Source organism: Anser brachyrhynchus (assembly GCF_964034855.1).
Source record: "Anser brachyrhynchus genome assembly, chromosome: 1".
NCBI classification, from domain to species: domain Eukaryota; kingdom Metazoa; phylum Chordata; class Aves; order Anseriformes; family Anatidae; genus Anser; species Anser brachyrhynchus.
The window spans coordinates 186,290,883-186,317,570 of NC_137694.1; the positions used below are offsets into that span (position 1 = coordinate 186,290,883).

Consider the following 26,688-nt stretch of genomic DNA (forward strand, 5'->3'; position numbering starts at 1 on the left):
GCCTGACAACACTCAAAGAGTGGCATTTTTTGCAAACATTTTCAGAACATTAATCTGAGTTGCCTATGAACACAGGCACTTCTAGCCTGATAAATGTTCTGCAGGGCAGAAAAACGCTCCCTGATTAAAAGTACTCATTGGGCTTTGGTGGGTCCACATCTTCATTTTCTGCTCTCTGCCCCTTTTCTCCATTAAGCACAAATGAATTTTATCCAGACCACTTATTATGGCATCTTGTTTTGGTGTCGGTCCTAGTTTTGCACGTGGGTGTCTAGAGAACTGGCTCCTAGCATCCTCAGTAGTTTGAGTTGTTCAGCACCCTACAATTTAGGTACGTTTGGTAAACGTAGGTGTTAAAGTACCTCCATGTCCCTTTCTTATGACAAAAATATCACCCCCCCCCGACTAGCATAACTATAGGGTTTGGCTTCCCTGATCAATGGCCCACAACTATAGAGCCTCATCCTGCAGTGGGACTGCATTTTGCAGATTGCCCTGCGGAGATCTGAGCTCTGTTTTGTAAGGGAGGCCAGCAGTCAGCTGTGAGACCTCGGGCTCTTCCTTGGATCGCTCAGGTTTGTGTGAAATCACTGTGCGCAAGCGTCGTGTCTCCAGAGCTTTGGTATTGGGCTGAAGAGAGGAGAGCATGAACCGCTGGGTCAGATGCTGAGCGTGATGACGTCTTTTCTGTAGTTCTGTGCTGATAAAAACATCTGGCTGGTCAAGTCCTGCGGCACTTTGTTGACCCCCTCACACCGTTCAGGGAATTTACACAGGTGGCTAAAATCGATCTGTCTAGCCAAAACCCTGGCAGAGTGGCTGCCTGCTTACCAAGCAGACACTGTGCCCACTTGAGGTGGGGACTTCTGGTTCTTTTTGCTCCCTGCTAGCACGCCATGCCCACCTTCTGACAGGAGCTCTGTGTCCCTTATCTCCCAGAAGGAGCTGGAGAAATTTCTGCAGGATTTCCCACAGCAGACAGCCAGGAATTCCCGACATGTTCAAGGATAGAAAACCTATAGAAAATGCCTATAAATGAGTTAAGTTTAAGGTAAAGGAGATAGGGCGAACCTTTCTGGAAGCTTCCAAAGGCTCAGACAAATACCTAGAGCTTTGAGAGTCTCAGACTGGTGGGATGCATCTCTGCTGATAAATGAGGCAGTGCCCGGGATCGTTACCAGTTCCTGCTAAAGTGTTATGACAGGGGCTGGTCTGCGTTTTGTCTGTGCCAGACAGCAGCCTGGCAGACTGGCGTGGGCACGTCTCTGGAGTGCGAGCAGCAGGGGCCATTCCCTACAGGCTGTCTGCAGGCAGCCGAGCTCAGAACCAGGCCAGTTTGTTGGTCTCAGCACCTGCAAGTGTCGCGAAGCACTTCTAATTCAATAGTATAAAGTTCCTGAGAACTGATGGTAATAACCTTAAAAAGGCAAAATTTTTAGATAAAATTATCCCTAGGACAAAGCATTATATCCTGGTGACTTGGGTGATGGGCTACCTGCAGTTGTCGTAGACTGACAGCATTGGATTTGTGATTTAACATTGTATATTTTTTCTTGAAGTCTCACTTTTTGGCCCTTTGATGCTTTTGTAGGGCTGGGGAGCAGAGTATCACCGCCAAGATGTTACAAGCACGCCCTGCTGGATTGAGATCCACCTGCATGGACCATTGCAATGGCTGGATAAGGTGCTGACACAGATGGGCTCACCTCATAACCCCATCTCCTCAGTCTCTTAGGAATCATCTCTAGAAGTCCCTTAGGATGGATGCTATTGCAGGCAGTGGCTTATAGGATTTCCGGTGAACAGAAGCTTCTATATGTAGATGTATGTAGATGTAAATATTCCTATACATAGTCTACTCTCCTATTTTTTTTTTCATGATATGTTTTGTGGTTTCTAGTTACTCTGATGCCAGTACAATAAGTTTAGAAATTCAGGTATAGCATATCTGTTCTCTAGTACAAAATAAGCCAAATTCCTGCAAAAGTGTCGAGCAGTTTCTGCGAGCATCTTCATTCCCCAGCCAAGCCAGTAAACGGTGCGAATTCTCATCACTTCCACGTGGATTCAGAAACCTGGCTGTAGCTGTTCCTAGTAGGTGAAATTCACCCCTCTGCAGGCAACCAAAGTCAGATCTCGGCACCATTTATATCCCTTGTACATCCTAATTTCAGGTCTAAAAGAGGACCTTAAGTGGTGCACAGGACTTATGCGTAGAGATGACTTTTTTTCCAGTGAATTGAAGGACTAAACAGCAATTCCAGTCTGTCTCCCTATGGCAAAGCACGATGGGACAGCAGATCCTCTGAGGAGCTGAGACCCCTGTCTCCCCTAGGATTTGGCAGGAGGAGAGAGCCCTTGGGATGCCTTCAGCTCTGGAGCCTTATCAGAGCATTCTGGACACACCTGAGTAGTCTGATACTCTTAACACAGTAGTGTATGGTACTGCTGCACTGAAAAGCAACAAGCTCCTAAGAAAAAAGAAAGAGAATTTGAAATATATGCCTAGAAGTTTAAAATCTAATTAACTTCCAGTACTTTTTTTGCAAAGTACATACATACTTGCATATGTATCCGGCATGTAAACTGAATCCTATCCATTATACAGTATTGATGTAGTTTGTTTTAAAGTTAGGACTAACTGTAGTTAGACTACTGTGCTGATATCAAGGGTACGTCTAAAAGGGACTTGAACTGTGATTCAGAAAAAGGAAATGAAGTGTGCATTGAAGAACTGAGTAATTCATCTTGGGATGGTCTCTGCATTGGGAACAGGAAGCCCCGCGCTCACAAGATGCACTGAGGAGGAGGCATGAGCCAGTCACATCTATTGCCTTTACTGTGCCCGTCCTCGGGAGCTGACAGAAACACTTGGGTTTGACAGAGGGGGCTTCCCTGTCAGTCACTTCGTACATCCCCACGGATGGTTCCTCATCTTAGATACAGGCTTCATCATCTGCAGCGGTTTTGCCTCGCCTGCAGGGAGTGGCGAGGCAATGCAAGCCACGAACAAGCAAAGAGTGAGTCTAGGTGCAACCCTTTTTTTTTAAAAAGCTCCTTGTCTGTGGTCCTTCCGTAAGCAAGAAAAATTACTGTCCGTACTGTCACTCACAGAGACAGCCTTTCAAAATGCTGTTCACCTGGTGGCCTTTTCTGAGGAGGCAGGTGAAACCCTACTGCCTTTTGGCGGTCCCTGTTACCTTGCTGAAAGGGTACAGGATTAGCTCCTTCCAGGCCACTGATTTTTTTAATTTTTTTTTTTCTGTAAGGGTCAAAATGATAATTTCTCAAATCCCACTCTTCCTTAGAACGTACTAGAAGTATATTGAGAAAAAAATATTTTACAGAAAGTTTCTTTTCCTCTCACACGATACCTGGTGCTACACGTTTTACTGCATGATTAGAAGAGGATGCCTGAAATCTTCAGGTCCATCACATATGCACACCAAATAACATTCATTGGAAAGACTTTCTGTGTCTTTTAGATGCTATGTAATACCTGTTACGAGGTGGTAATCATGAACAGAGCAGAAGAATGAGTGAAATAGAGGGGTTACTTCCTTTGAATGCACCATCAGCTGCCTCCAGCACTGGTAGAGCACAGAAGGATAAGTGATCGTTAAGACTGAGCAGTATTTGCAGGTTTTATAGAAAATTTGTAAATGTGAAGAACCCTATTCTGTCACCATTTGCCATCAGTAGTGTCATTGTGGAACAGGAAAAGCTTTACAGTGTCCTGCAGCAATGAAATCCAGTAATAACGTTACACAGAAACTCCAGGCATGCCATTTACTGCTTAACAGACTAGAGAAAGGCTTGGAGACAGACGTTTTCCTCAGCTCCCTCTGTCTTCAATCTCCCTGATCCTTTATCCTAAATTCATCCTTGCCTTTTAGGCTGAAACCTCCTTCCCTCCCAATATATAGGGAAGCCTACGGGTTGCTTTTAGACATCTCCAGCACTGTCATCTTCCTCCCAGAGAGCAAAGGTGGCCTTGCTAAGGTGCGCCTGCTCCTGAGCATCTCCAAAATCCAATTTCCTGTTGATTATGCAGAAGAAAAATTACGGTTAGTCAGTGAAGAGAAGCAGGTTTTTCTGAGGCATCATTCGTCTCATCATAAGGTGTTTCAGGCAGGCCAAATACACCACACCCTGAGCATGATTTTGTGTGCCCACTGCGTGTAAGGGGAACGTATGGTCACTAGCTCCGACGTGGGCTGCTGCATTGGACATACCCAAAAGCAGGAGAGGTTGGCCCTTGGGGAGGTGAAACAACTTTCACAGCCTGGCAGTGATGCTTGCTTAGTGAGTGTCTGTGTTTTTAAATGGAAGTTGGTAAATTCAGAGCAGCTTTTCCTTTCCTGTATTTCTACTCTTTTCTCTAATCCCCATGCAGATAGCCCTTCTGGCTTCACTGCAACCCACACGTGCATCTCATTAAAGGCAGTCACCGTAATATTTCCCTTACTCATAAGTAAAGCAACAGGGACTTCTGGAGTGTGGTTCTTCTGACCTATTTGAAATGTCTACATTAGGATGAGATGAATCATGTAACTCTGCTGAAAGTTGGATCAAAGCACTGATTCTGGGCAATCAAAGCCAACATCCACCTTGGAGCTATTAGCCTTTGGGCAAGCTGTTATCACTTTGTGAATGATTTCTGATTTTGGTGGCCTGTAGAGGCTTAGTCCCAACCAGGCTAGCCCCACTGTACGAGCTGCTGTGCAAACAGAGCAGCTGACAGCTCCGTCCAGGGAGAAGGGAAGAGCTCATCATGAGGGAGAAGTAGTAGCAGTGGATGAGGCAAACAAGTAAATAGAAAGATCACTGCCAAATGCAGTGCTAAAAAGTAAGGCTACGATACCATTTATTTCCTTTCTGATCAAAGTCCTCTTGGAGTCTTCTCTTGTGTACAAACTGAGATCAATTAAAAATTTGGTTTTCTCATAATTTACAGCAAGGCAACTTTGTATCTCACTGTAATAAGATCCAAATATCTCCTTTTGGAAGGAGATATTTTCTGCTGAAAGATCTTCATGAACCTATCAACCTATATTCAATTTAAAGCCTTTAAATGCACTCATTAATAGTTTTGAGATGGACTTCCTGAGAGATTTAAAACCACTTACGGGGAGACTGCTTAGTTGAAGGCAGCTTTTTTCAAATGTTTTTGCTAGCCATCAACAATCCAAACCCTCTTGAAGGTTTCTGTGGATAAGTACCATGCATCATCAGGCAGTGATGGGAGTTTGATCAGGCGGTGGCATAAAGCACATCCATCATGGTACCAGGCCACTAGTTTTCCTACTGAGTAGTCGAGAGACGACTGCTTAATTGCTGCCAATTCTTCAGCAGCACCAGTATTAATGTGCCATTTGCATCCAGAGGTGACCAAAGCAGCTACAGCACGCTGCATGAAGCCATTCAGTGCCACTGTTGCTGACTGCTCAGGCCCCTAACCTTGCCCCATAACAGATGATCGGGTACATTGGAGCAATGGCTGCAGCATTCAGAAGTGCAGCACTTGCTTTTTCTCCCCGTCAAACCCTTCCTTACAGACAACCCAGCTGGCTATGCGTGATGGTGTTTTCACCCAGAGCACATCCAGGCAGCCCCGTGCTTTGAAGGCTACACTGAGTTGACTTTTCGCAAGGGCTCTGCAGTGTGCTTGCCGTTATTCCTGTAAAGCCACAAGCATCTTTACTCCTCATCAGTATCTCGTGTTTTGCTATGCTCAGTCTGTGTTAGCAACAAGAAGGGGAACTGTGGCCCCGAGTAACATCAGCAGGAGTCAAAGAAATTCCTTCCATGTCTCCAGCAAGTGCTGTGCCAAGCCTTTCAACACCCTGAGCAGCCTCTAAGTGGTCCCTGCCTTGAGCAGGGCATCGGAGTAGATGCCCTGCAGAGATCCCTTCCCGTTTACATTGCTCTGTGGTGCTGTGCAGACACCCAGTGCTAACGGGCTGCCACAGGCAGGAACTCTCTGCTAGCAGAGACAGTGTCAGGATGAAGCATGTTTATTTATCCTCAGCTATTTTTTCACGAGTTCATTGCAGGACAGGGTTGCTAGGTATTAATGTTCCTTCAGTATAAAATCTGCGCTGGAAACACCGCTCACTGTAAACATCATCTCCACTGCACAACTCTTAAAATGGAGCAAATCAGGCATTCGTGTCTAACTTTATCTCATCTGCCCTTGTTCCTCCTCACTTCTGACATACTTCTTAGCCAATAAGCTCTGCAAATCAGAAAGTCTCAGCAGTGACCGAGGAGTTGCACAAGCCACTGGCTGTGCAGGGGCAGCTGAAGCAGGGACCGTCAGCATCTTGGCTGGATGGAAACAATTCATAAAGAAGCTTGACAGAATGTAGTAGTCTTTGAAGGGGTCTCAATTATACAGCCAGTTTTCTTGGCTCATTGGATACTTCTCTGGTGCAGCTCTAGTTTTTGTCAATACTTGAACACTGCATAGTGCTCAACACAGGAAAGGAACACTGCAATTAATGTAATATTCACCTCTCCTCCTGACTCCCCATAACCTAACTTAGTGAAACCAGAAACAGACACAATAAAAATTAATGTCATAGGGTGAAGTCATTAAATATCATTTTCAGAGCTGAGAAGTGCTGCCCAGAGTATACGTTCATATCATCACAAACCTACTGAACACAGCACGTCCCGTGTGCTCTCCAAGCCGAAGGTGAGCTCATTGCTCTGGAGAAGCCAGAAGTTACTTGATCATCCAAACCCAAGCCCTTCTAGGCCAGCGTGCTTCCCTGAGAGCATATAAGGGTCACCATCCGTTGAAAATGAGACTGATGGTAGAGTTGGTCCCATCTTGCAGTAGGGAGGGAGATCATGTGAGGCTTTAGATCTGTGAACAAAACACTCCTCAACCTTGAGACTTCACTGCAGCCACTGAAAGAGGGCTGCTTCTTCTTGGTGCAGCTCTGGGAGTACCTTTCTGCAAGGCACGGGAAGCCTGAGAGGGCATTTAGTCTTTGTTCAGCAGAGAGAAATTGCTTAGTGTCTCTAGTGCAGACTCTTCTGCATGTGCACCAGCACAGGACTTTAGTTTGTACTGATCACCAACTCTCAGGAGCTCCAGAGTGGCCAGGAGTGACCAAGATCCTGTTCCCTGTTCACCCCAGGGCTTTCCAAACAGCTTGCCTGGGGGCGCCTTATGTTACATTGCCATATTGATGCCACATTTATCTGCCAAGGAGGCGAGATGTCTGAGAGCCCTGTCAGGCGTATGCTTCCACTTGTACCCAAGCCATGCTTGCAAACTTGGTGCCTGTACAGCTAATGAATCTAAGCTGCAGGCCACGTCTCTTATGCAAGGTAGACATAACCACTAAGTCCTCCAGAGTCAGCTACTCTTCCATTATAGCCAATGTGAACATTTGCAGCTATTTGTGAACGGTTTTTAGATCTCCAGTCATAGTGTTTTTATTATCCATGGATGCTGCTATTTTATATTCCGTGTTAGTCTTCAAATAATATTGCATATGAATAGCATAGGAAGAAATAGACCAACCAGTTAATAATTTTAAATACAGACCTCATCAGCAAAGAAAAGCTAGAAAAAAAGTTGGTAAAGTCTGACCCCTTGCACTTTCACTGTAGTGAGCACGTCATCTGTTTCAAACTGATTTTTTGATGCTAAAGTGTGTGTTACATCTTACTAATTCACAGTTATGTCCATGAGATGCTTTGCAAACAGGAAAGCAAGGGAACAAACGTAACGACGAGCAGAGATAATGCACCTCTAGATACATTTTTTTCACTTATTCAAGTAATTGGAGTTCATTTTAATTATTTATAATACTAAGTACAAGTTAAATGTACCACAGTGTATTTTCTACAAGCAATTCAGTGTTAGCAATTTAATCCCTCATTTCAGTATCGCCTCTGCCATTCAAATTGGGCTGAGAAGTGGGACAAAAAAAAATGAAGAAACGGGCCTTTTTGGGTGGATCAATGAAGCCATAATCTTGCAAGGATGTATGTAACCAAGGGGCCATAATGGTGGATTTGAGCAAGGTCTGTGTTCTTTGTGTTAAGTACTAGCTATCAGTCTGGTACAAAAAAAGGGAAACATGAAATACACCAAGATTTAATTGTACCACTTCTGTCTGCAAACAATTCTGCCCTCTCTCTTTTCCATCGCAGTCAAGGCAAAACTTCTTCACCACTTGGAAGAAGAAAGTAAGTAGTATTCACAGTTAGTGATATTCTGTACAACAGTGTGGATCACTGTGTAAATAATGCTAGTTGGACTCTTGCCTCTTGAGAACAAGAAATCTGAGACATACTTTCAGGAGTCTGCGAGATCAGGGCAGCTCAGAGTCCTCTGATCAGCCCCAGAGTACTCTAACCCGTGCCCTGGCATATCAAGAATACAACTGCTAATCAAGTGGATGATTTCACCAGTATTCCTACTGCTGCGTCTGCTTTGAGGCATCCTGAAGTCAACATATTTAGCCTGATGTTTGAACAGTACACTTTTTAACACACTCCATTTTCTTTGGCTGGAACTATTCTATTGTAAAAGGGATTATTCACGTCTTGTGTTTTACTGTTAATAAAGTATTTCTGATTTAAGAACTCCTTCTCTCATTCCCTTTTTTTCCCCCCCTCTTTGAAAGAGATTGGCCTCAGTGAGCTGTAGATCCCAGTTTGATTACCAGTAACTTTTGAAAACAGAACTTTTAGAAAGCCTTTATTCATACAAGTATGTCTTATGAAAGAGGATCAGAATAGGATGCTAAACACTACAAAATAGACTGAAAATTAATATGGCATAAAATCTGCCTGTTACAGTAATAACATGTATACCTCATTAACTTTCCTGTGGTAGATGTGAAGATGCAAGGGGTTGGTTCTGCTTACTTTCAGATGAAGCCAGCCAGACCCTGGCAGGCAATTAATGAGTAGTAGTGATGCTGCCATATGACAGAAGCTCTAGCTGTGGACCAGTAGATCTGCATTACTTGAAAGACAGATTTGCAGTACTGCAGGTCACAAATCACTCAAGGAAAAAGGTGGGTAGAATAAGAATGTACTGTTCTTTGTTATAAAAGTCAGGATTTAATCCTCCTTAAATTCAGAATTTGGGTTCTGCAACAGAAGCGTGGGAGTTGGACAGGTAATGGTCTTGGAGCCACGCAGACACTGTTGGGGTCACACACCCCCTGAGAACCCCATCTGAGACTACCTGAACAGGACAGCCCTGTTATCAGCACATCTCCTGATGTCTACACCAGGCTGTGAGGCACTGGTATCACATCACTGGAAGCACAGGACAGCTGAGATGCACATCTCTACGCAGATCTTCAGCAAGTTTCATTTGTTTTGGAGGTAACTCATTCAGCACTGTCTTAACACTCCCTGTGTCCCTTTTCTGCCTTGTGCTGCCCCAATGTCTCCACACCAGCTTCAAGTTTGCCTTGAAGCTAACTTCAGAGTTCTTCAGAGAAATTTAGGTTAGTGCATGAGAAGCAATTGAAATAGAAGCTCTTCTTAAATGAGTCAAAGGAACCTGCCCAATGAAAACTTTTCAATAAAACACATTTCCTAGAATTAGCAGCTCTAAAGAATTGTTTCTAAAACAATTACATCTTTTTGCAAATAACCATGGGTCCAGAGCAAGATCTAGGGGCTGCCTGGTGGATTCACTGCTGAGCTGCTGGAGAGACCCGTCACATCTGCCTGTACGTTCCAGCGACCCCGTTCATCTCAAGCTGCTGTGGAGGAGGATTGAGAGGGCCCATTTGTGCTGCACGAGCCTGGGTGAGTGCTATGTGACTATTTGGGTGCTGGTACATGCATTGTCTTTTGAGCTGTCTGGCCAGCCCACCCTAGTTTTGTGTGCGTGCGTCCATCTGTCTGTTAGAAATATGTGCTACCTCTCAGCTAGGGCTGAACCTGAGAACACAGACCAGAGGCAGACTCACATCTACCAGGCTGCAATAGGAAGGTCCCCCTGGGTCTCAAGACCTGCTGAATTTGGCTATCTTCTGAGAAATATGTGGTCTACCACAAAACTAGGAATTGTAAATGTGAGTAGTATGCAGTGCCTCTACCATTGCCCACAGGAAAACCCTAGGGGGATAAAAAAATAAATGTGAGCCTTTGGTTAAATCTCCTTTGGAACCAATCCAGGGAAAGAAAATCCATGGGGTATCATTGCACCAAATCAACTAACATATTTGGTTAGTTTCCAGAAAGACATCAAAGTTTGATGTACATGGAGAATCCAACAATTGAGTTGCTTGTTCCAGAGGTAAATGATTATCAAGTTTGCCTAGATGTGGTTGTTTCCGTCAGATCTATTGCCATAGTGATTTATAACTTACTTTAGATCTGAGAGCTGATAAAATAAAACAAGAATTCTGACATGCACATGTGCGCTATAGTAGATAACAGGTAGCTGATCCATATGAAGTGCTTGCAAAATGCACCTACACAGTTTACTACTGACAAGATATTCAGGCGTTGCACTGAGCTCTGATTTGCAGATGCTCGTACATCTCATAGTTTAAGGAAGGCATATGTGAAAGTTTCCTTGAGATACTGTCAGAAGCAACTGCTGTGAAATCAACACCAGATATTATCTCTGTAAATTGGAACGGATACCAGAACAAAATAATCATCTGAATATAAATCTCACCCTATAAAGTTATTAGTGTCAACATGACTATAGATTCAACTTTCACCTTTTGCATTTTCTCTTCCACTTCGTATTTCCGTTCCTGGTGAAAACATGGGCCTGCTGCTCAGTGGGCAGGACACCTAGTAAAAGGACACAGAAGAGGCCAAAGTACCTAGTACTTCTCTGGTAAGACTAGGTTTTCTCTGGTAAGACTTGTCCTCTCCACTCTCAATTCCTCAAGCCTGCTAGCAATGTCCAAGAGTGAAGCAGTAACCAAAGGAGAGGAAGACACAGTTAGAGACTGCTTACGCCACTGAGGACACACACAAGTCCTTGAGACCAGATGGGATGCAATCACAGGTGCTACAGGAGCTGGCCAGTATCACTGCATGGCCTTACTCAACCATTTCTGAAAGGTCATGGTGGCCAGGGGAAGTTCCTTATCTCTAGAAAAAAGATTATACCTGTCCTCAACAAGGGAAGGAAGAGAAATCTAGGAGACTACATACTGCTCAGTCTCATCTCAATTCCTGGAAAAGTTATGGGGCAAATCATCCTCTAAGCCATTTCTGAGCCCATAAAGGATGACAAAGTGTCTGCGAGCAACCAGCAACAATCTACCACAGGCAAGTGACAGCTAACCAGCCTGGTTGCCTCCCACAATGCAACGCCTTGTTCCATGGACAAAAGAGGAGCAAACAATGTTTACTTTGACTTTTGCAAGGTCTTTGACTTGACATCCTGGAATATCCTTATACCCAAACTGGTGATGCATGGACTGGATAAATGGGTGCTGATGTGAGTTAAATTCACACATGATTTTTTGTTTAAAAACCTCCAGGGTCATCAAACAGCACCCAGAGAGGCTACAAAATTTTGGCACTCGGACATGTTCAAAACTCAGCTGGGGACCCATTTCCAGAGGGCAGTTGAATACAGTCCACTGGAGGTCCCTTCCAACCTATATAATTCTACAGTGAGACTACCAGAAACTATACATTTTACAGTGGCTCATACCTTGCTGGTGAATTTTACCTTTCATTCCAGGGACTCGTATGTTTTACAAACCTAAAAACCTTACACCTCAGATGTCACTTCAAATCAGGCCATGAATATTTAGATGCAGAACAATTATGCTCTCTTCAGCAAAAGCCTGACATCAGTACAGCACATCTTCCTGTCTGCTAAAGGGAGCACATTATATAAAAATGCAAAGGGTGTGTTTTACTATTCTGTTAGTTATCATTTTTCCAGGTAGTTGTTTGTAAGAAATGCATCAGAGAAAAGATGTAAAAAGTAGAAGAAACAACTTGAGTACAACTAGACGAAAAAAATCACAGGTAAGGACTCCAAATATTAAAAAGACTACACACAGAAATGGTATTTATAAAGTTGACAGCACACTGTCTCTGAAAAAATGCACTAAGAGCTGTATATATGAAATATACAGATATATAATAAAATGTATTATATGTAATAAGGAAGAACTAAAAAATGTTGAACAGATATGCTGAAGGGACACCATCAACTGAAGTTTCTGGAAGCATTTCATTATAATCAAACTCGTTCGTTTGATAAGAGCAAATGTTCTCAGAGCATATTTTTACTCGGAAGCATGTTCCACATGTCGACATCTTCCTTACAAAAGAAGAACTGAAACAAACTTCTTGAGAATTTAATAATAACAAACGTTATGTTAAAATAAGAACAGAAATGGGAAAGCTACAGAAGAAAAATAACTACCGCTGAAACCAGTAAAGGCCAGACCGGGTACCTAGAATTACTTCATTCTTTTAAAAACGTTTAATCAGAGCTGTTTGCTTTCATGAGCTGACCATCTGAAATAAAAACAAAATACTTCCTCCTCCAAGTTCAGCCCATTATATTTTTGCATGTATTCTGACATACTGAAAAAGTAATTCCATTTTGCTTAAAGCAAAAGTAACTTTTTCTATGTCATAAGAGTCTGGGAAAACAGAGGTTTTAATGTCACTTACCTATAGCTAGACATTTTAATATAGAAATAAACAACAAGCAACATACAAACGGAACAGAACAAAAAATAGTTTTCTTTAAAAAAAAGAAAAAAACAGATTTGCTCACACACTTATTGGTCCAGAACTGTTGGTACAAATTTTTTAGATCTCTTTTTAAAAGAACAGCTTGCACAATACTAAATACAAGAAATCCCTACTGAACAATTTCTATACATACACAAAGCACAGCTTATAAAATGTGTAACACTAACAAACACTCCTGAACAGATATTATTCAGCAGATCACACTGCTGCAATATCAAAGTAGTACTTTAATAAGCATCTCCACCATTCAGACAACCTCTGTTAGGAAATGTGGTTTAATACAAAACTCTGATTTAAAGACAAAATTTGGGATTCAACATTTACATAATACAGCATTTGGATTTTTAACCAAATCAATTTTAAGTTCATCTGAATTGGCTGAAAACCTGAGAAGTCCAGCACTTGAGCTGATTAGATATCTGTTGTCTTGATCAAATAATTTTAACTATACTTTTTTGGAAGAGAAAGAATACAAAAAGGAAACAAATGCGTAATTGCATTTTACCTTTTGGATGCATTTGCTCTTAAAAGCCTTAAGCATTTGAGTTAAAAGCTTTAATCTTATTCACTCACAGATAAGAATATCTCTCATTTTTAAATAAGTTGTGATACGTGATTTCATGCTTAACAGGTTGGTCCTTAGAAATAACTACACAAAACAAGGTCCAACTCTCCACTGCACACTTTTAAGAAGATTTAGAGGTGGAACGTACTTTGCTGTTTCTCTGTTTTGGAGATTTTTAACACAAATTCCTTTAAACCTATTCCTTCAAACCTATTCAACTTGCAAATAACGAATATATGGCAGGAGGATCACTCAGTTTGGACTTTTCTGAGCCACTGGTGGACTTCTTGATGGCACATTGTCGTTAGTGCAAGATTCTACTGGACATAAGCTTCTTGTATCCCTGAGGAATTACTGTTAGGTCATGCCACTGGACTGGCTCAAAGGGGACTTTTATTTCACAACTTCCATAGAAAGTAACTGACTTCCTTCAATGATTGTCATCAAAGAGTGACTTGTTTAACAGTAAAACTTTATATAGAAAAACGTTAATTTAGTGGAAGACTTTGGTAGGAAAAGGGTGTACAGCTCAGAATTACTGATATAAACAAATTTTCACTTAAAAAAAAAATCAAACATTACGATGAAGTTTTAAAAAGAATCAAAAAATAGACTCCTCAGATTTGCTCACAAGTTTGCAGACACCCAAGCAGCTCAAAACCTCAAAAGTGCAAACAAGAGACAAATACAACACGTAACAGCAGCAACTTCTCTTTTCCTTTTAACATTGAGATTCTCTATATTTAAATAAAATATACGTCCTAATCCTCCTTCAGCACCAGACTCATTTGCAGGTCACTGATCTGTTCTGATTACCCAGGTGCTCCTTGAAACTGCTGCTGCCGTTGCTCCAAAGCCTGTTGACTTAACAGCTGCTGTTGTTTCTGTAGGAACTGCACGACTTCTGGACTTCTCAGCAGGGACTGCAAGAAAGAGAAAGGGGACTTTAAATAACTCAGATATTTTAAATTATCTACCACAGTGATAAATTACAAAGCATGCTCACAAAAAAACATCTCAAAACCATCTCAGGACATCAGCAGGTAACCACAACCAACATTAACGCACATTCTAAAAGAAAATTCAGAACCTAAGGAACAAGTGATATTGCCCAAACCATACAAAAACGCAACAGTAGTAATCTACAGACATTGAAAACAACATCAGCCTCTCAACTATGCCTCACTTTTGAGCCAATTTCCAAATTCCCTACTACGGACAGTAGTTCTGAGCTATAATAAATATAAATTAAATATTGTAATTCTGTAGCAAAGCTAAACTTCACTGAGCATTCCATAATTTTCCAACATTTCTCAAAAAAAGTAGTCCAGCCACAAGGAATGTATTAAAAAAAAAAAAAGAACACCTGCCTTCAGTCAGAAGACAAACAGTTTTGGATGCTCTTACATCTCATCACCTATCCTAGAATAGGAAAGCTAATTAGGAACAGATTAAATAAATACATCTGAAAACTTCCACTGCTCAGACAATGGAACCGCTTATCACTGAACATGAGATTTTAAGAATAAACTCCTTTTAAGGCAGATTAAATGAATGCGATTGAGTAGAAATTTGCTAAAATAGAAAGTGAAATGACAAAAAAAAAAAGCCCAAGGATACAGACAGACATTTGCCAGCAGTATCATTTAAACTGGCCCAAACAGCCGCAGTCTGCCATCCAATTTGAACTGTTCATTCTCATTCCTGCAAGGTGGCAGCACAAGCATTTGCAAGGTCAAATGGCAAATGAGGTGGAAAATGGATCAAAAGTCAATGCAGAAAAAGTGTGATTTTCAGCTGAATTAATTCCCTAGACTGGTTGTTCATTGTGCACAGTCACTTCACTAAGGCAACCGAAGAGGTACTGCAACTCTGCAATTCAGATTCACACTGAAAAGTACCAGCAGCTTCCAGGAAAGGGTCAGAACTTTATGCTGTTAGGAGGCAATTCTGCAGAGATTATAACTGAAAAAAAAGCAATCTTGCATACAACTTCAACCTAGAGTAGCACTGAATAGGTCAGACTACAAACAAGTTGTCTCACTGAACAGACGTGCAGCCTGCTTTTCCATAGCTTACATTTGCTCCCTCAAGTCACTTCACTGCACAGGGTACTTCTCCGTAAGAATTTCTTTACTTACTGCTGTTTTATGACATTTCGTCCTCCCTGACTACTACAGCCTCTGAAGCAAGAGGCCAGCTCCTCTTTCAACACCTTGTTGCTTCTCAGCCCCTCACCTCTGCTTTCTACCTCTTCATCCAGGGCGAGCTGCACATCCGGGCACACAGGGGCCGCCACAAAAGCCTCTCCTCTCCTGACAGAGATGAACACAACATGCAAGAAACTTAGGAACAAGCACAAGGGACTTTGCTCTTCCCAGGGATAAACCTGCAGGCAGCTACCACTGACACGCAGTAACTTTCACGTGCCCGACATAAGAGCAACACGAGCAGCCTCAAATGTCAGAGGTCACGAGTGTTTTTTCCGGGTCACTGCATGTCCTTTAGGCCTGGTGTTGTGCAGATACACGTAAAGCAAAGAATAAATTCTAGAAGGAATAATGCTGACCATCTGAAGCTGACCATCTGAGTCAGAGCTGAGAGAGAGAAGCAAGAAACATATCAAAGAGAATCTCAATCTCAGTTCCCCAGAATAATGTAAGGAAACCTAATTCTCAAAGAGCCTTGACACAACTTTGAGCACAAGCTCTCAACATTTATTTATTCCATGAGCTTCTGGTTGATATACCAGAAAAAAAAAATGTTTCATTAATAAAAAAAACCTTTCAAATTTAATTAAAAGCCACATGAATATAAACAGACAGGAAAGGAAACAACAATTCATTAGGCAGGGCATGAAGAACAACATATAATGGGAAAAATAAAGTTCATAGTTCAACTGAAGAGCTACAGACACCCCCCTGAGTTTTAGAAATAACCATCAGATAGGTCCTAATATTGAGAATTCGTCCAAGAAAATAAGTCTGTACAGCTGTATACTTAACACTTCTATGATGCTTCCTTAAAGACTTCAAATTTGAACCTGCTGGAGTTCAAGAAGCATTTGGACAAGGCTCTCAGAAACATGGTCTGATTTTGGGGTGGTCCTTTGAGGACCCAGGAGTTCGACTTGATTATCCTTGTAGGTCCTTTCCAACTCTGGATATTCTGTGATTCTCTGAAACATCTGAACAGGTACTACCACACTTTAATAGCAACTGTTAAATTGCTTTGCATAGGTAACAGGGAGCAGCCAAACAGTTCAACTGGGTTCTGAAGAAAGGAGATTGCAAAAAAAAAAAAAAAACAAAACAAAACAAAAAAAACACCAAAAAACAACAACGAAGTAGAAAGAATTGCAATGAAGCACCCCAAGCAATGGTAAGGACTACATTATTGCTGTTCATTAGGCTCAGTTATTGCAATATACTTACAGTAGCAACAGAAGCAATAAAAAACTTACAACATATGTCATTCATGCAGTCTACAAATATCACACATGGTACTGTTTCCATACAGTTTGTTTTACCAGCAAATATATATGCAATTTTAAGTGTGGTATCATAATAAGCCTACAACTTTTAAAACACACTATAATAATTAAAGCTCACAGAAGACCTGAAGCCCATGCACTGTTCTGTCTGAAGCTTTACAGAAAAGTCGGGCTAATATGTTTAAAACGTCTCAGTTATATTTTAAGTACTATTTACCCTAATGAAATGACCATACATATTTAGTACTACCAAAATATTCAGCTTCAGTTAACATAGCAACCATCGATAAACTCCATCCCTTTTGTATTCTTCATGCAGAAGCAGAGACACACACCTGAACTGCAGCATACTTCAAATCTGAAAACATGCACGTGCAGTGTATGATCACTGAGCTGATATTCACCTTTCGTACGGGCGACAGTTAAACACTGCTAAGCTGCCTTTATTTTTTTGAGTTCAAGACCTCCAAGAAAACAAAACTTACCAGCCTCTTTTTATTCAAGACTTGTTCTAGAAGAGTAGGTCTTGCTGGGCGATCTCCAATGGAGCCTGTTCTCTGTTTTGTAACAGAAACAGAACCTTCAACACAATCCTGTACATTAAAGAAAAAAAATAATAGAAAAGTGAGACTATAAAACCTGATATCATACACACTTTTTACCACAGAAGAGTCCTAAAAGAATCTGTTTGCATTATTAATCTGCAGAGGAAAATAACAGCACTAGAACGGGTATGTATTTATTCAAGAACTGGCCTGTTTTCCTTCCCACATTATTTTCCTTACTCCATCACTCACAGTGAATGCAACTCCAGCAACGTAGCTGAGTTAGCCTTCTAAATTGCAAACCTAACCAAGTTACTATGGCCAGCTAATGTCTTGAATTTATTTGATTGTATTTCTTAAGAGTGAACTCACTCAAAACACCTCAGTCTCTAGTTTGCATAAGTGAATTATATTTAGCATTTGCAATCAGGTGGGAATGACAATATTCTTCACTGCAAAACAAAACAGACCAGAATACTAGTATGAACTTGTCAAAGCCACAGGCAAGAGACAATAAGATCCGCGTGCTTTTTGTTTGTGTGTTTGTTCTGTTCCCTGTACAATCACCATTCACGAATTAGGCTGTCTTCTAAGCAATGTAGCTCTACGATCTTCTGTAAAGAAAACATTCGTGTTTTGGAAAACTTCAGTCATCATGCTAATCCTATGTTTATAAAATTCACATCTTACTGACACTGACTCAACTGTTTGCCCATGAGTTTGCCACTCACTCTGATTATTTGCAAAGACCCCAAAACACACGATCAGCACTGCAAAAAGGCACACCCAGTTTATCACTAACCATCCTGCTTTCTTCTGTAAGTTCAGGCCTTAATTTCTACTATTGTGTGTTGGTTTCAACATTATGGAAGTGGGAAAAGCAAGCCCTCTCTTTTCCAACATGCAGTCATCACTACTTCATGTTATAGATCAAAAAAACGCATCACTACATGAAATACTGCAACTGTACCGTAATGTCCCCTTTTCTGAGCTATGGCGAGTATTTTTGTAGCCACATCATGAACTGACTACGCTGAGTTATTATGAAATGAAGAGTGAGCAGAGGAAAGCACACCAGTATGTAAATCTAGAGTTCACCCACATCTTGAATGCAGTGTGCAGTTCCTGTCCTCTCATCTGAGATAGAAGTAGCTACTACAAGCAGAGAAGGTTCACAGAATGGCAACAAGCAACAAGGACAATAAAAGCGCAGAAACAAGCCTTTTCACTGCAGGAAGGAAACAACTTCAAGGCAAGCCTACCAAGTAACTGTCATGGACAATTACATGGGAATTGGTCACTCACTGCACCTTCTAGTGCAGAAACTAAGGGGCAAGCTGAGCCAGCAGCAGTCAGGTTCAAAACAAACAAGAAGATCATTCAACAGGTAGCAGACCTGAGGACACTGTCAAAATGTAACAGTGCCAACAGTTTAGGTGGGTTCAAGAGAAATTGGAAACAGACATCACCCAGAGTTGCAAAAATCCCCAGGAAACCCACGCTTATCTCAGCAAGCCCACTCAGCTGAAAAAGAAAGCAGCTGGGAGAATATTATTTAGCTTTTTCTTATTTCTACGGCACGCTTAGTGGTTACTATTATATTTTATGTGAATAAAAACAATCAAAATATTTTTGTTAGTTGCCCTGCAGTTACATCAGCTCCCTGCTCACAGTCACACAACTCCACAGATAGCTGTGCTGACAAAAAAAAAGGCCACTTGTAGCAGGAGTGTCTGTCTGTGCCAGGTAAGCAGCTTTTTTTTCTTCTGACAACCACTATTCCACACTTGTCCCCTCAGGCACAAACTAGCCAGCACCTTCAGAAGTAAAAACATTTTGGTCTCTTTTTAGCTCTAAACACAAAATAATAAACGTCCTCTAACTCATCAGTGCAAACAATCATCAGAAACAGTGCTGCCTCGATTGAATTACAAACCAACAACTAAAACTATCTAAAAAGTTGAATGTTAACATCAGCTCTAACCCTGGCAATCTCTATTCCCCCATCTAAGCAATACACACAAGTTTTTAGGAGCAAGTATAAAATATTAGTGTTCTAAATAGTTAAGTAAACGTCATTTATATAAAATATAAAAAATATAAAACTTATTTAAAATATAAAATAGCCATCTCAAGGAACATGCATGACCCATTTCCGCACACGATGTATTTATTCCCCAGTGGCTGCTGTTCCTGGGGTCCCCCACACTTCAACCGACGGGGCAGGAAGGCTGACAGCTGTCTCAGCCCTACACCTTCGCCTTTCCTCCTATGAAATAAACACACACAGCACTGCGAAGCAACGCTTCTGGGACCTTCTGTCGTTGTATGCTGCTGCTACCCACTAAGAGGAGAAGAAATGGGGTTGCTCTTGTGCCCGAAGCAGAGCGAGCTCTGTGGCTGCTCGCAGCACCCCCCCGCCCCCCACCTCCGTGCATTAAAGACCCCACAACACCCAGACCCCCCGGCTATACTGACCAGCAGACACCCCCCGGAGCTCGCACACCCCCGAGCCTCACCTCAGCCCGCGGGCCGCCCCCCGCCCCGGCCCCGCCGCTTCCTCCTCCTCCTCCGCCGCCGCCGCCGCCCCCCAGGGCCTGGTCGCTCTTCTTGCGCTTGTACTTGTCCTTGTACATCTTGTTGCGGTGCCGCTTGCACATCCAGGGCTTGCGCTGCTTCGCCACCTGCGTGGTGGTCTCGCTGCAGCCCTGGTAGGTGCAGCTCTTGCAGTCGCCGCCCGCCGCCGCCGCCTCGCCGCTGGAGGAGGAGGAGGAGGCGGCCGCCGCCGCCGCTGCAGCCGCCTCCTCGTCGTCCAGCTCCTCCGGGCTGGCCGTGCTCTCGCCGCCCGCCGCCTCCTCCCCCGCCTCGGCTTCGCCGGGACCCAGCTCGTAGAACAACATGAGGCCGCCCGCACCGGCGGGCTGCTGCGGCGGGGCGGCGGAGCCCTGCAGCGGCAGCACCCCCCCTCCAGCCGCCGCCGCCGCCGCCGCCTCCTCCTCGCCGCCGCACGGCTGCATCACGAGCAGCGCCAGCTGCGGCGGCGAGGAGGAGGAGGAGGAGGAGGCGGAGGAGGAAGGGGGAGCGACGGCGGGGCTGGCTCGCAGGGCGCCGGTCACCGGGGAGCGAGGCCGCCGCTCGCAGCAGCCGCCGCCGCCGCCCCGCGGTCGCCGCGCAGGCGTGGCGGGGCCGGGCCGCGCAGGCGCCTCAGTGGGCGGGCGGTGGGCGCCATCTTGGCGCGGGGTGGGGAAGGCGGCCTCTTGGGCTTCTTCGCGTTTGTGGGGGGGAAGAGTTCCCTCCTAGGCTCCTTGAGCGGCAGCGGGCCTGTCGTGTGGCACGCGTGGTGGTAGATGTTGGCCCCATCCTGTCCTTACACGTATACCGTCCCTCTGCTATCCATGTATCCCTGCCACCAGTGAGAGTGGGACCCAAGGGTGCTGTTCTGCTTCCCCTCCCGCTCAGCCTCCTTATGGCTACCGGTCGATCTCACTTGTATTTTTCAGCTCTCTTCAGCTTGCCCTTCTGTTCATTGCTTTAGGTATTCACTGTCACTTTGGCTCACTTCAGTAGGACTCCTTCGATGTGTTTTACCTATTAAAGGGTTCATCTGAGCAGCTGTGTTCACCCAATTTGTCCAGTTACAAACACGTTCTTCCTAAGTAAACACCTTTATTCTGCCATGTAAATAAATCCAGTGTCCGTAATCTCAGCCATCTTTTAATTCCTCAATCCATTTTTTTTCCCCCTGAAAAGTTCTTAGATTTTATTCCAACAAAAAAGGACTTGTAACTGTTGTGCCTACCTTCAATTTTCCTTCTGCTTCATCCTTCTGTGTCACAGGCACTGAACTTTCCCAACTGCCACAGAGAGGTTACACTAACTTTCTCCGTGATCATCTGCTGTTTGCTCCCCCTTCATTTTTCTTACCTCCTTTCCCCATGAGTTCAACCTTTCTTGTTGTACAGGTAGGTTCATCCCATATTAAAGAAACAGTGCTGACCCCGTTTGTTCTCTGGTAATTACCACAGATCCCCTTTCCTGTCACTGAGGTAAATGATTGTGCTGTTTACAGTTGGCAGCTGTTCACTTTCACCCTTGACCATGTCTAGTACAGTTCTCCCTCATTTATCAAAATAGCTAATGGCGTGGTATAGTCCTAGACAATGAACTGAGTACTTTATCCTTGTCACCTTTGACCCACCACTCACCTTTAAAATTAGCAAAATAATTCCCAGCCTTACTGCTGTTTAAACTAAAATTACACACTATTTCTTTTTCGGCAGTGGAGACGCTCCCCCACATCTGCCCCTGTTTCTATTTCATCCCTGCTGCAGACACTCAGATAACTCACCAGAGCCTGTCTTTAGGACTTGCATCTGTGCTGGTAGTGAAGCATGTAAAAATTACGTGTAGTATTGTTATCCTGCCTCTTACCTCTTTAGACAGTGAGCTCCTTGGAGCAGGGGGTGCCAGTAAATGTTTCGAATTTTTCTCATTACAGTTCCACTGAAGTAATTTTCGTTGATTTCTTTCAATTGGAACACATCTTGAAGGAACGCCTACTTAAAATTCTCAGTGCCCCTGACATTAATTAAAATAAAATCAAAAGTAATAATGAATCCAAAGTAAAATCAAAAGTAATAATGAAACCAAAATAAAAGCATTTCTCTCTACCCACACTACCTCTACACATCCACACTATAAGTAATTAAAATGCTAATAAGAAACTGGAAGCTGATACCTTTCAAATTCCGGGAGGAAGACTTGTACCTTCCTCACCACTTCTCTGAAACCCCACTGGGACAGCTAGGTGTTGGCACAGGCCAGTAAGACCAGTAGATTTAAGCAGTTTGAGGCTAAAGGAGAAAATTATTTCCAGAATGAAGGTTTCCATGAAAATGCTCTTCTGAAAACTGCCTCTTTTTTTTTTTGATTCAGTTGGATTCTGCCTCAGACACCCTGATAACACTTGGGGACCTCATTGGGTGTCTGAAAGCATACTTCAGTTCCTTAGTTCTCTTTTTCCTCATCTGAGGAGAAAAGAACAACAACAACAACAAATCTGAAAGCTGATAATACCTTACAAAAATATTAAGGGGATAATTAATCAGCAAACTGATTTGATATTTAATGAAGCTGTTACTGGACCACAGTGTAAGGTATTAGCCAATTCTCTTCACCACAGAACCTTGTCATCTGTTTGCCTGAGGGCATAGAAACAGAAACAGGAATTAAATTAGCGGCAGCTAACAAATGAAGCCCTTCTTTAAAAAGCTGCCATTGATGCTTTTTTTTTTTTTTTTCTTTCTGCCTGATTTGCTCAGAAAAGAGAAACATCACGATGGAAAGCAAATAAAGCAAAGTGTAAGCTTCTGTGGGCTGCACTTGTGGCATTCCAGCTCCTGGGGAAGGAAGGTCATGTTTTGAGCATTGTGTAACTGGTCTGTACATCATTGCTGGCCAGCCAGGAGTGGCTGCATCATGTTTTGCCTTCCCAGGTATAATTAAAAGGAGATGCCATATGTGATTATTGAAATCTAATAAGTTCATTTGTCCTTTGGCTGACAGCTTGTTGTTTAAATAGATTCTGTAATTTTCTGTTGTCACGTTTGTGCTTGGGAAATAGTTCATTTTAATGTTCTAGCTTTCTGTGCCAGTTCTTAGTATGCGGTTCTTAATTGTCTCAGGAAGAAACATGCATTAAAAAAAAAAAACACCAAAACACACAAACATACAATAGTACTAACGAGTATAGCTGCAGTAATATTTTCAAATTCTGGAAGTTATTTCTGCATGTTTCTATGAGTGATGTTATGAATTCAGCTCACTCAATGGCGACTTATGTATCTATCTATATTTTACACAGAAATGCATTTGCCTTTATCTTTAAGAGCACAGGCCATATTAAGAACTTCTGTGAGAAGTGGAACCATGACATTCATGCATCCAGTGTTGAGATATCCTTACAAAGAAAACATAATCTAAATGCAAATCATCTTGTAACCTTATTGCTTGGTTATAAAATGAAAAGGTCAAGTCAAGGAGAGCATTTGAATTTTTAAAACAGCTTTGAAAGGTACTTGAAAGATACAAGGGAATGAGGAGTTCTGGAGGAAGCTGAGAACTAACCATTTTTGAACACATCTCTTTGGGAACACTTCATTTGATGAGGAAATCAAAATGTGAGTATATAGGTAAGAGAGATTATTCTTCTTTATTGTATCTCTTACTGCTTAGCAACTTCTCCATTTATTCCTCCTACTTGCTCTTGGGTTCAGGTCAAATTGCACAGTCATGGAAAGGTACAGAAACTCAGCAACATCAAAACAGCTTTTCCCTTAAAGGAAGACAAAGTGTGGAGTGATCATTACGCTTGCTGATACTAACTTCCAGACAACAATGAATGCTGAGCTCTTTCCATCAATAACAAAGGAAGTGTTGCTACTGTTAGCAGTTTGTTAAAACTTGTTTTTTAGATAAGTTTAAAAAGCTTTGATTCCGATTTTATGGAAGATTGTAAATATCCCTTTTCACACTGTTCAAGTGTCTCTGTTTCCCAACAGTATTAGGAAGTCAGAAGCATATCAGCCTGTATGAACTACAGATGAATTTATTTTTGCAAATGACAAAAATAAAAATAAATATATAAACAAACATAAATTTGACTTGAATTATGGATATATATTCTGTTTGGAATGTATGCATATATGATATAAAATGGCCATCAGAAATGTGTTTCTACAAGTCCATCTCATTTTGTGTGGTTACCTTTGTCCCATGACAGCAGATAAATCAGTTTGCTGAAAGTAAGCCTGTCTTTTAATTTATTTATTTTTAATTCAATGTAAATTAACCAATTTACAAATCACAGAATCACAGCATGGCTGAAATTGGAAGACACCCCTGGAGGCCCCTGGTGCCACCCCTGCCCAAGCAGGGACACCCAGAGCAGGCTGCCCAGGACCACGTCCAGGCGGCTTTTGGAGATCCCCAAGGAGGAGACCCCACAGCCTCTCTGGGCAGCCTGTGCCAGGGCTCCGTCACCCGCCCAGCACAGAAGTGCTGCCTGGTGCTCAGAGGGAGCCTCCTGGGTGCCCGGCTGTGCCCATGGCCTCCTGTCCTGGCACTGGGCACCGCTGAGCAGAGCCTGGCTCCGTCCTCTCTGCACCCTCCCTTCAGGGATTTCGGGACACAGATGGGATCCCCCTGAGCCTCCTCTTCTCCAGGTTGAGCAGTCCCAGCTCTCCCAGCCTTTCCTCACAGAAGAGGTGCTCCAGTCCTGTGACCATCTTGGTGGCGCTCTGCTGGACTCTCTCCAGTCCCCCCAGGTCTCTTTGTATTGGGGTGGTGGGAGGCTGGAGGGGGAGGGAGAGAGGGCGGACAGGTGGGCAGAACTGTATGCAGTGCTCTCCAGGTGTAGCCTCACCAGTGCTGAGTAGAGGGGAAGGATCACCCCTCTTGACTTGCTGATGACACTTTGCCTAATGGAGCCAAGAATACCATTAGCTTTCTTAGTAGCAAGGCTACATTGCTGACTTGTGTTCAACTTGGTGTCTATCTAGGTCCTTTTCTGCAGAGCTGCTTTCCAGCTGGGTGACCCCCGGCATAAAAATCACATCCACCATATAATAAAAAACAAAATACTGCTGAATAAAGATGTGCAAGACAGGATTTAGAATATGTCATGGATCGCTTATTGGACATTTATTAGCCCCTACGATCTCAATAGCTTTAATTACTAGAACATTTCTTAATTGCAGAACAGTGTTTCTTTGATGATGTTTTCAGTTGCTGAAGTAGACTTTATCTGGAGGTCATTTTATTAGTCTAAGCAATTTCCATTTGCAGTGAATGGATGGTTGATTATTACTTCTAGCGCATGAGCAAATCACTGTCATTCTGCATGTTCTCCCACCATGTGGAACCAGCATCTTTGAATGCATCCTGGAAAGTCTTCAGTTCCATGTGAGTTGTGATACACTCCTTTGTGGTATGGAGTAGGAATCACCTTGGCAAAGGTCAGTATCTGCTAATTCTAGTTAATATTGTTTCACAGATTGATTCCTTCTCGATCTAAATCATTTGATTCAAGCCTATTTTAAAATAACATGCCAGATCTCTCTCCTTATAGCCAAGGAAGAGTGAATAACAGAGAAGAAAATTACTTACAGTAGTAAAAGTAGGCATAGTCATTCTGCTTAATGAAGCAGCAAGCATAAATAATGGGATGCATTTAGAAAAAAAAAGTAATTAGCTCAATTTCACCCTATGAAACATTCTGTTCCCATACGAACAGGGAGAGCCTTGCTTATTGAGGAAGTTAAAACTAGATGGAAGCAAAGCTCTAGATAAGGGAAGCAATCCTCTGTTGGCAGGGAAATATGTCTAATCAGCTGCACTGTCCATTGCTAACATCTGTGACTGCCAAGCGTAGGAAACACATACCTGTCTCTGAATTTCAGCATCTTTCTCTTGCTAACTTTTTTTTTTCGCTTTAGCATTGACATTATTTCATGATCTAAAAGAGTCACACCTTGGGGTCACTCCTACCTTAGAGTTACTCACACAGGATTTGTTCTGAGGAGTCTTTTCTCACTTTAATCAACCAGTGGAGTATTTCCTGAATAGTTTTCATAGGGTTTTACATGTCATTCCATGCAAAAGTTGGAAGACACAGTTCTTCTGGAATAGTTATCTTGGCAGCAAAATTTATATTTTCTATTTTTGGCTTAATGCCACACACTTCTCACACACAAGTTTTTGAAAGTGTCTTGTTATTCTGAAAGATTTATTTCACACTTGAGAGTTCCCTTCATGGGTGGCTCTAACCCATTAACAGGAAGTTCTTTACATGAACTGGAGTTATTTTTACACACTTTTTTATCACTTTGTTGAAGCTGTGAAATAGCAACTTTGCAAATTCTTCTACACAGTCACAGAAGTTTTGCTGCTTTGTTTTTCAATAGGAAGTTGGGGATTTTTGTTTTTATTTGTTCTGTTTAGCCACCATTCTTTAAAAAGCAAAAGAATCGCAGTCCTTTTTATTTATTTATTTTCACTGCACTGTAGATGAGAGCACCCATTATTGGAGAAAGGGACAGACAGAGGTGTAGAATGTAGTTCACACAGGAAAGACAAAATGCCCTGGTTTATGAAGTTACATGTTAAGAACTGTCAGTGAATAAGATCTATAGGTTTCTCATTTACATGCTTTTTTAGCTCACTCTTCTCCTTTACATAAAATCAGGGAAAAAGCAGCCAAACTCATGACTTTTAATGCTGTGGTATTCTGCTCAAGAAGTTAGACCTCTGTTCAATGCTTGGCAAATACATGTACAAAGGGCGTTCAT

General features: G+C 42.5%; 2 protein-coding genes and 1 long non-coding RNA gene across 6 annotated transcripts in view; 2 read left to right on the plus strand and 1 right to left on the minus strand.

The window, feature by feature from the left end:
- SMAD9 (SMAD family member 9) overlaps positions 1–8,605 on the plus strand; it is a 42,950-nt gene extending 34,345 nt beyond the window's left edge. For all 4 annotated transcript variants that reach the window (XM_080576974.1, XM_080576972.1, XM_080576971.1 and 1 more), the window contains one exon: positions 1,592–8,605. In XM_080576974.1, coding sequence (XP_080433100.1) covers positions 1,592–1,735 — 144 coding nt within the window. In that variant the 3' untranslated portion in view covers positions 1,736–8,605. The remainder of the gene's footprint in view (positions 1–1,591) is intronic.
- A 3,919-nt stretch (positions 8,606–12,524) lies between these two features.
- RFXAP (regulatory factor X associated protein) lies at positions 12,525–20,529 on the minus strand. The gene is made up of 3 exons (XM_080576975.1): positions 19,861–20,529; positions 17,282–17,389; positions 12,525–14,226 (listed from the first exon to the last, which is right to left on the minus strand). The coding sequence occupies exons 1-3, from the start codon at positions 20,356–20,358 to the stop codon at positions 14,116–14,118; spliced, it is 717 nt and encodes a 238-aa protein (XP_080433101.1). The 5' UTR covers positions 20,359–20,529; the 3' UTR covers positions 12,525–14,115.
- Positions 20,530–21,148: 619 nt separating this feature from the next.
- Positions 21,149–25,126, plus strand: LOC308188186. The gene is made up of 3 exons (XR_013945213.1): positions 21,149–22,836; positions 23,406–23,520; positions 23,617–25,126. It is a non-coding gene; the product is annotated as an uncharacterized lncRNA (long non-coding RNA).
- The last annotated feature ends 1,562 nt before the right edge of the window (positions 25,127–26,688 follow it).

Excerpts from the sequence above, each read along its gene's own strand:
- RFXAP (XM_080576975.1), bottom strand. The coding sequence starts at position 20,358 with ATGCAGCCGTGCGGCGGCGAGGAGGAGGCGGCGGCGGCGGCGGCGGCT. Across the intron at positions 17,390-19,860 it reads GGGGCGGCCCGCGGGCTGAG|GATTGTGTTGAAGGTTCTGT; the intron begins GTGAGGCTCGGG and ends TTTAATGTACAG. Across the intron at positions 14,227-17,281 it reads TCTTGAATAAAAAGAGGCTG|TCCCTGCTGAGAAGTCCAGA; the intron begins GTAAGTTTTGTT and ends TCTTTCTTGCAG.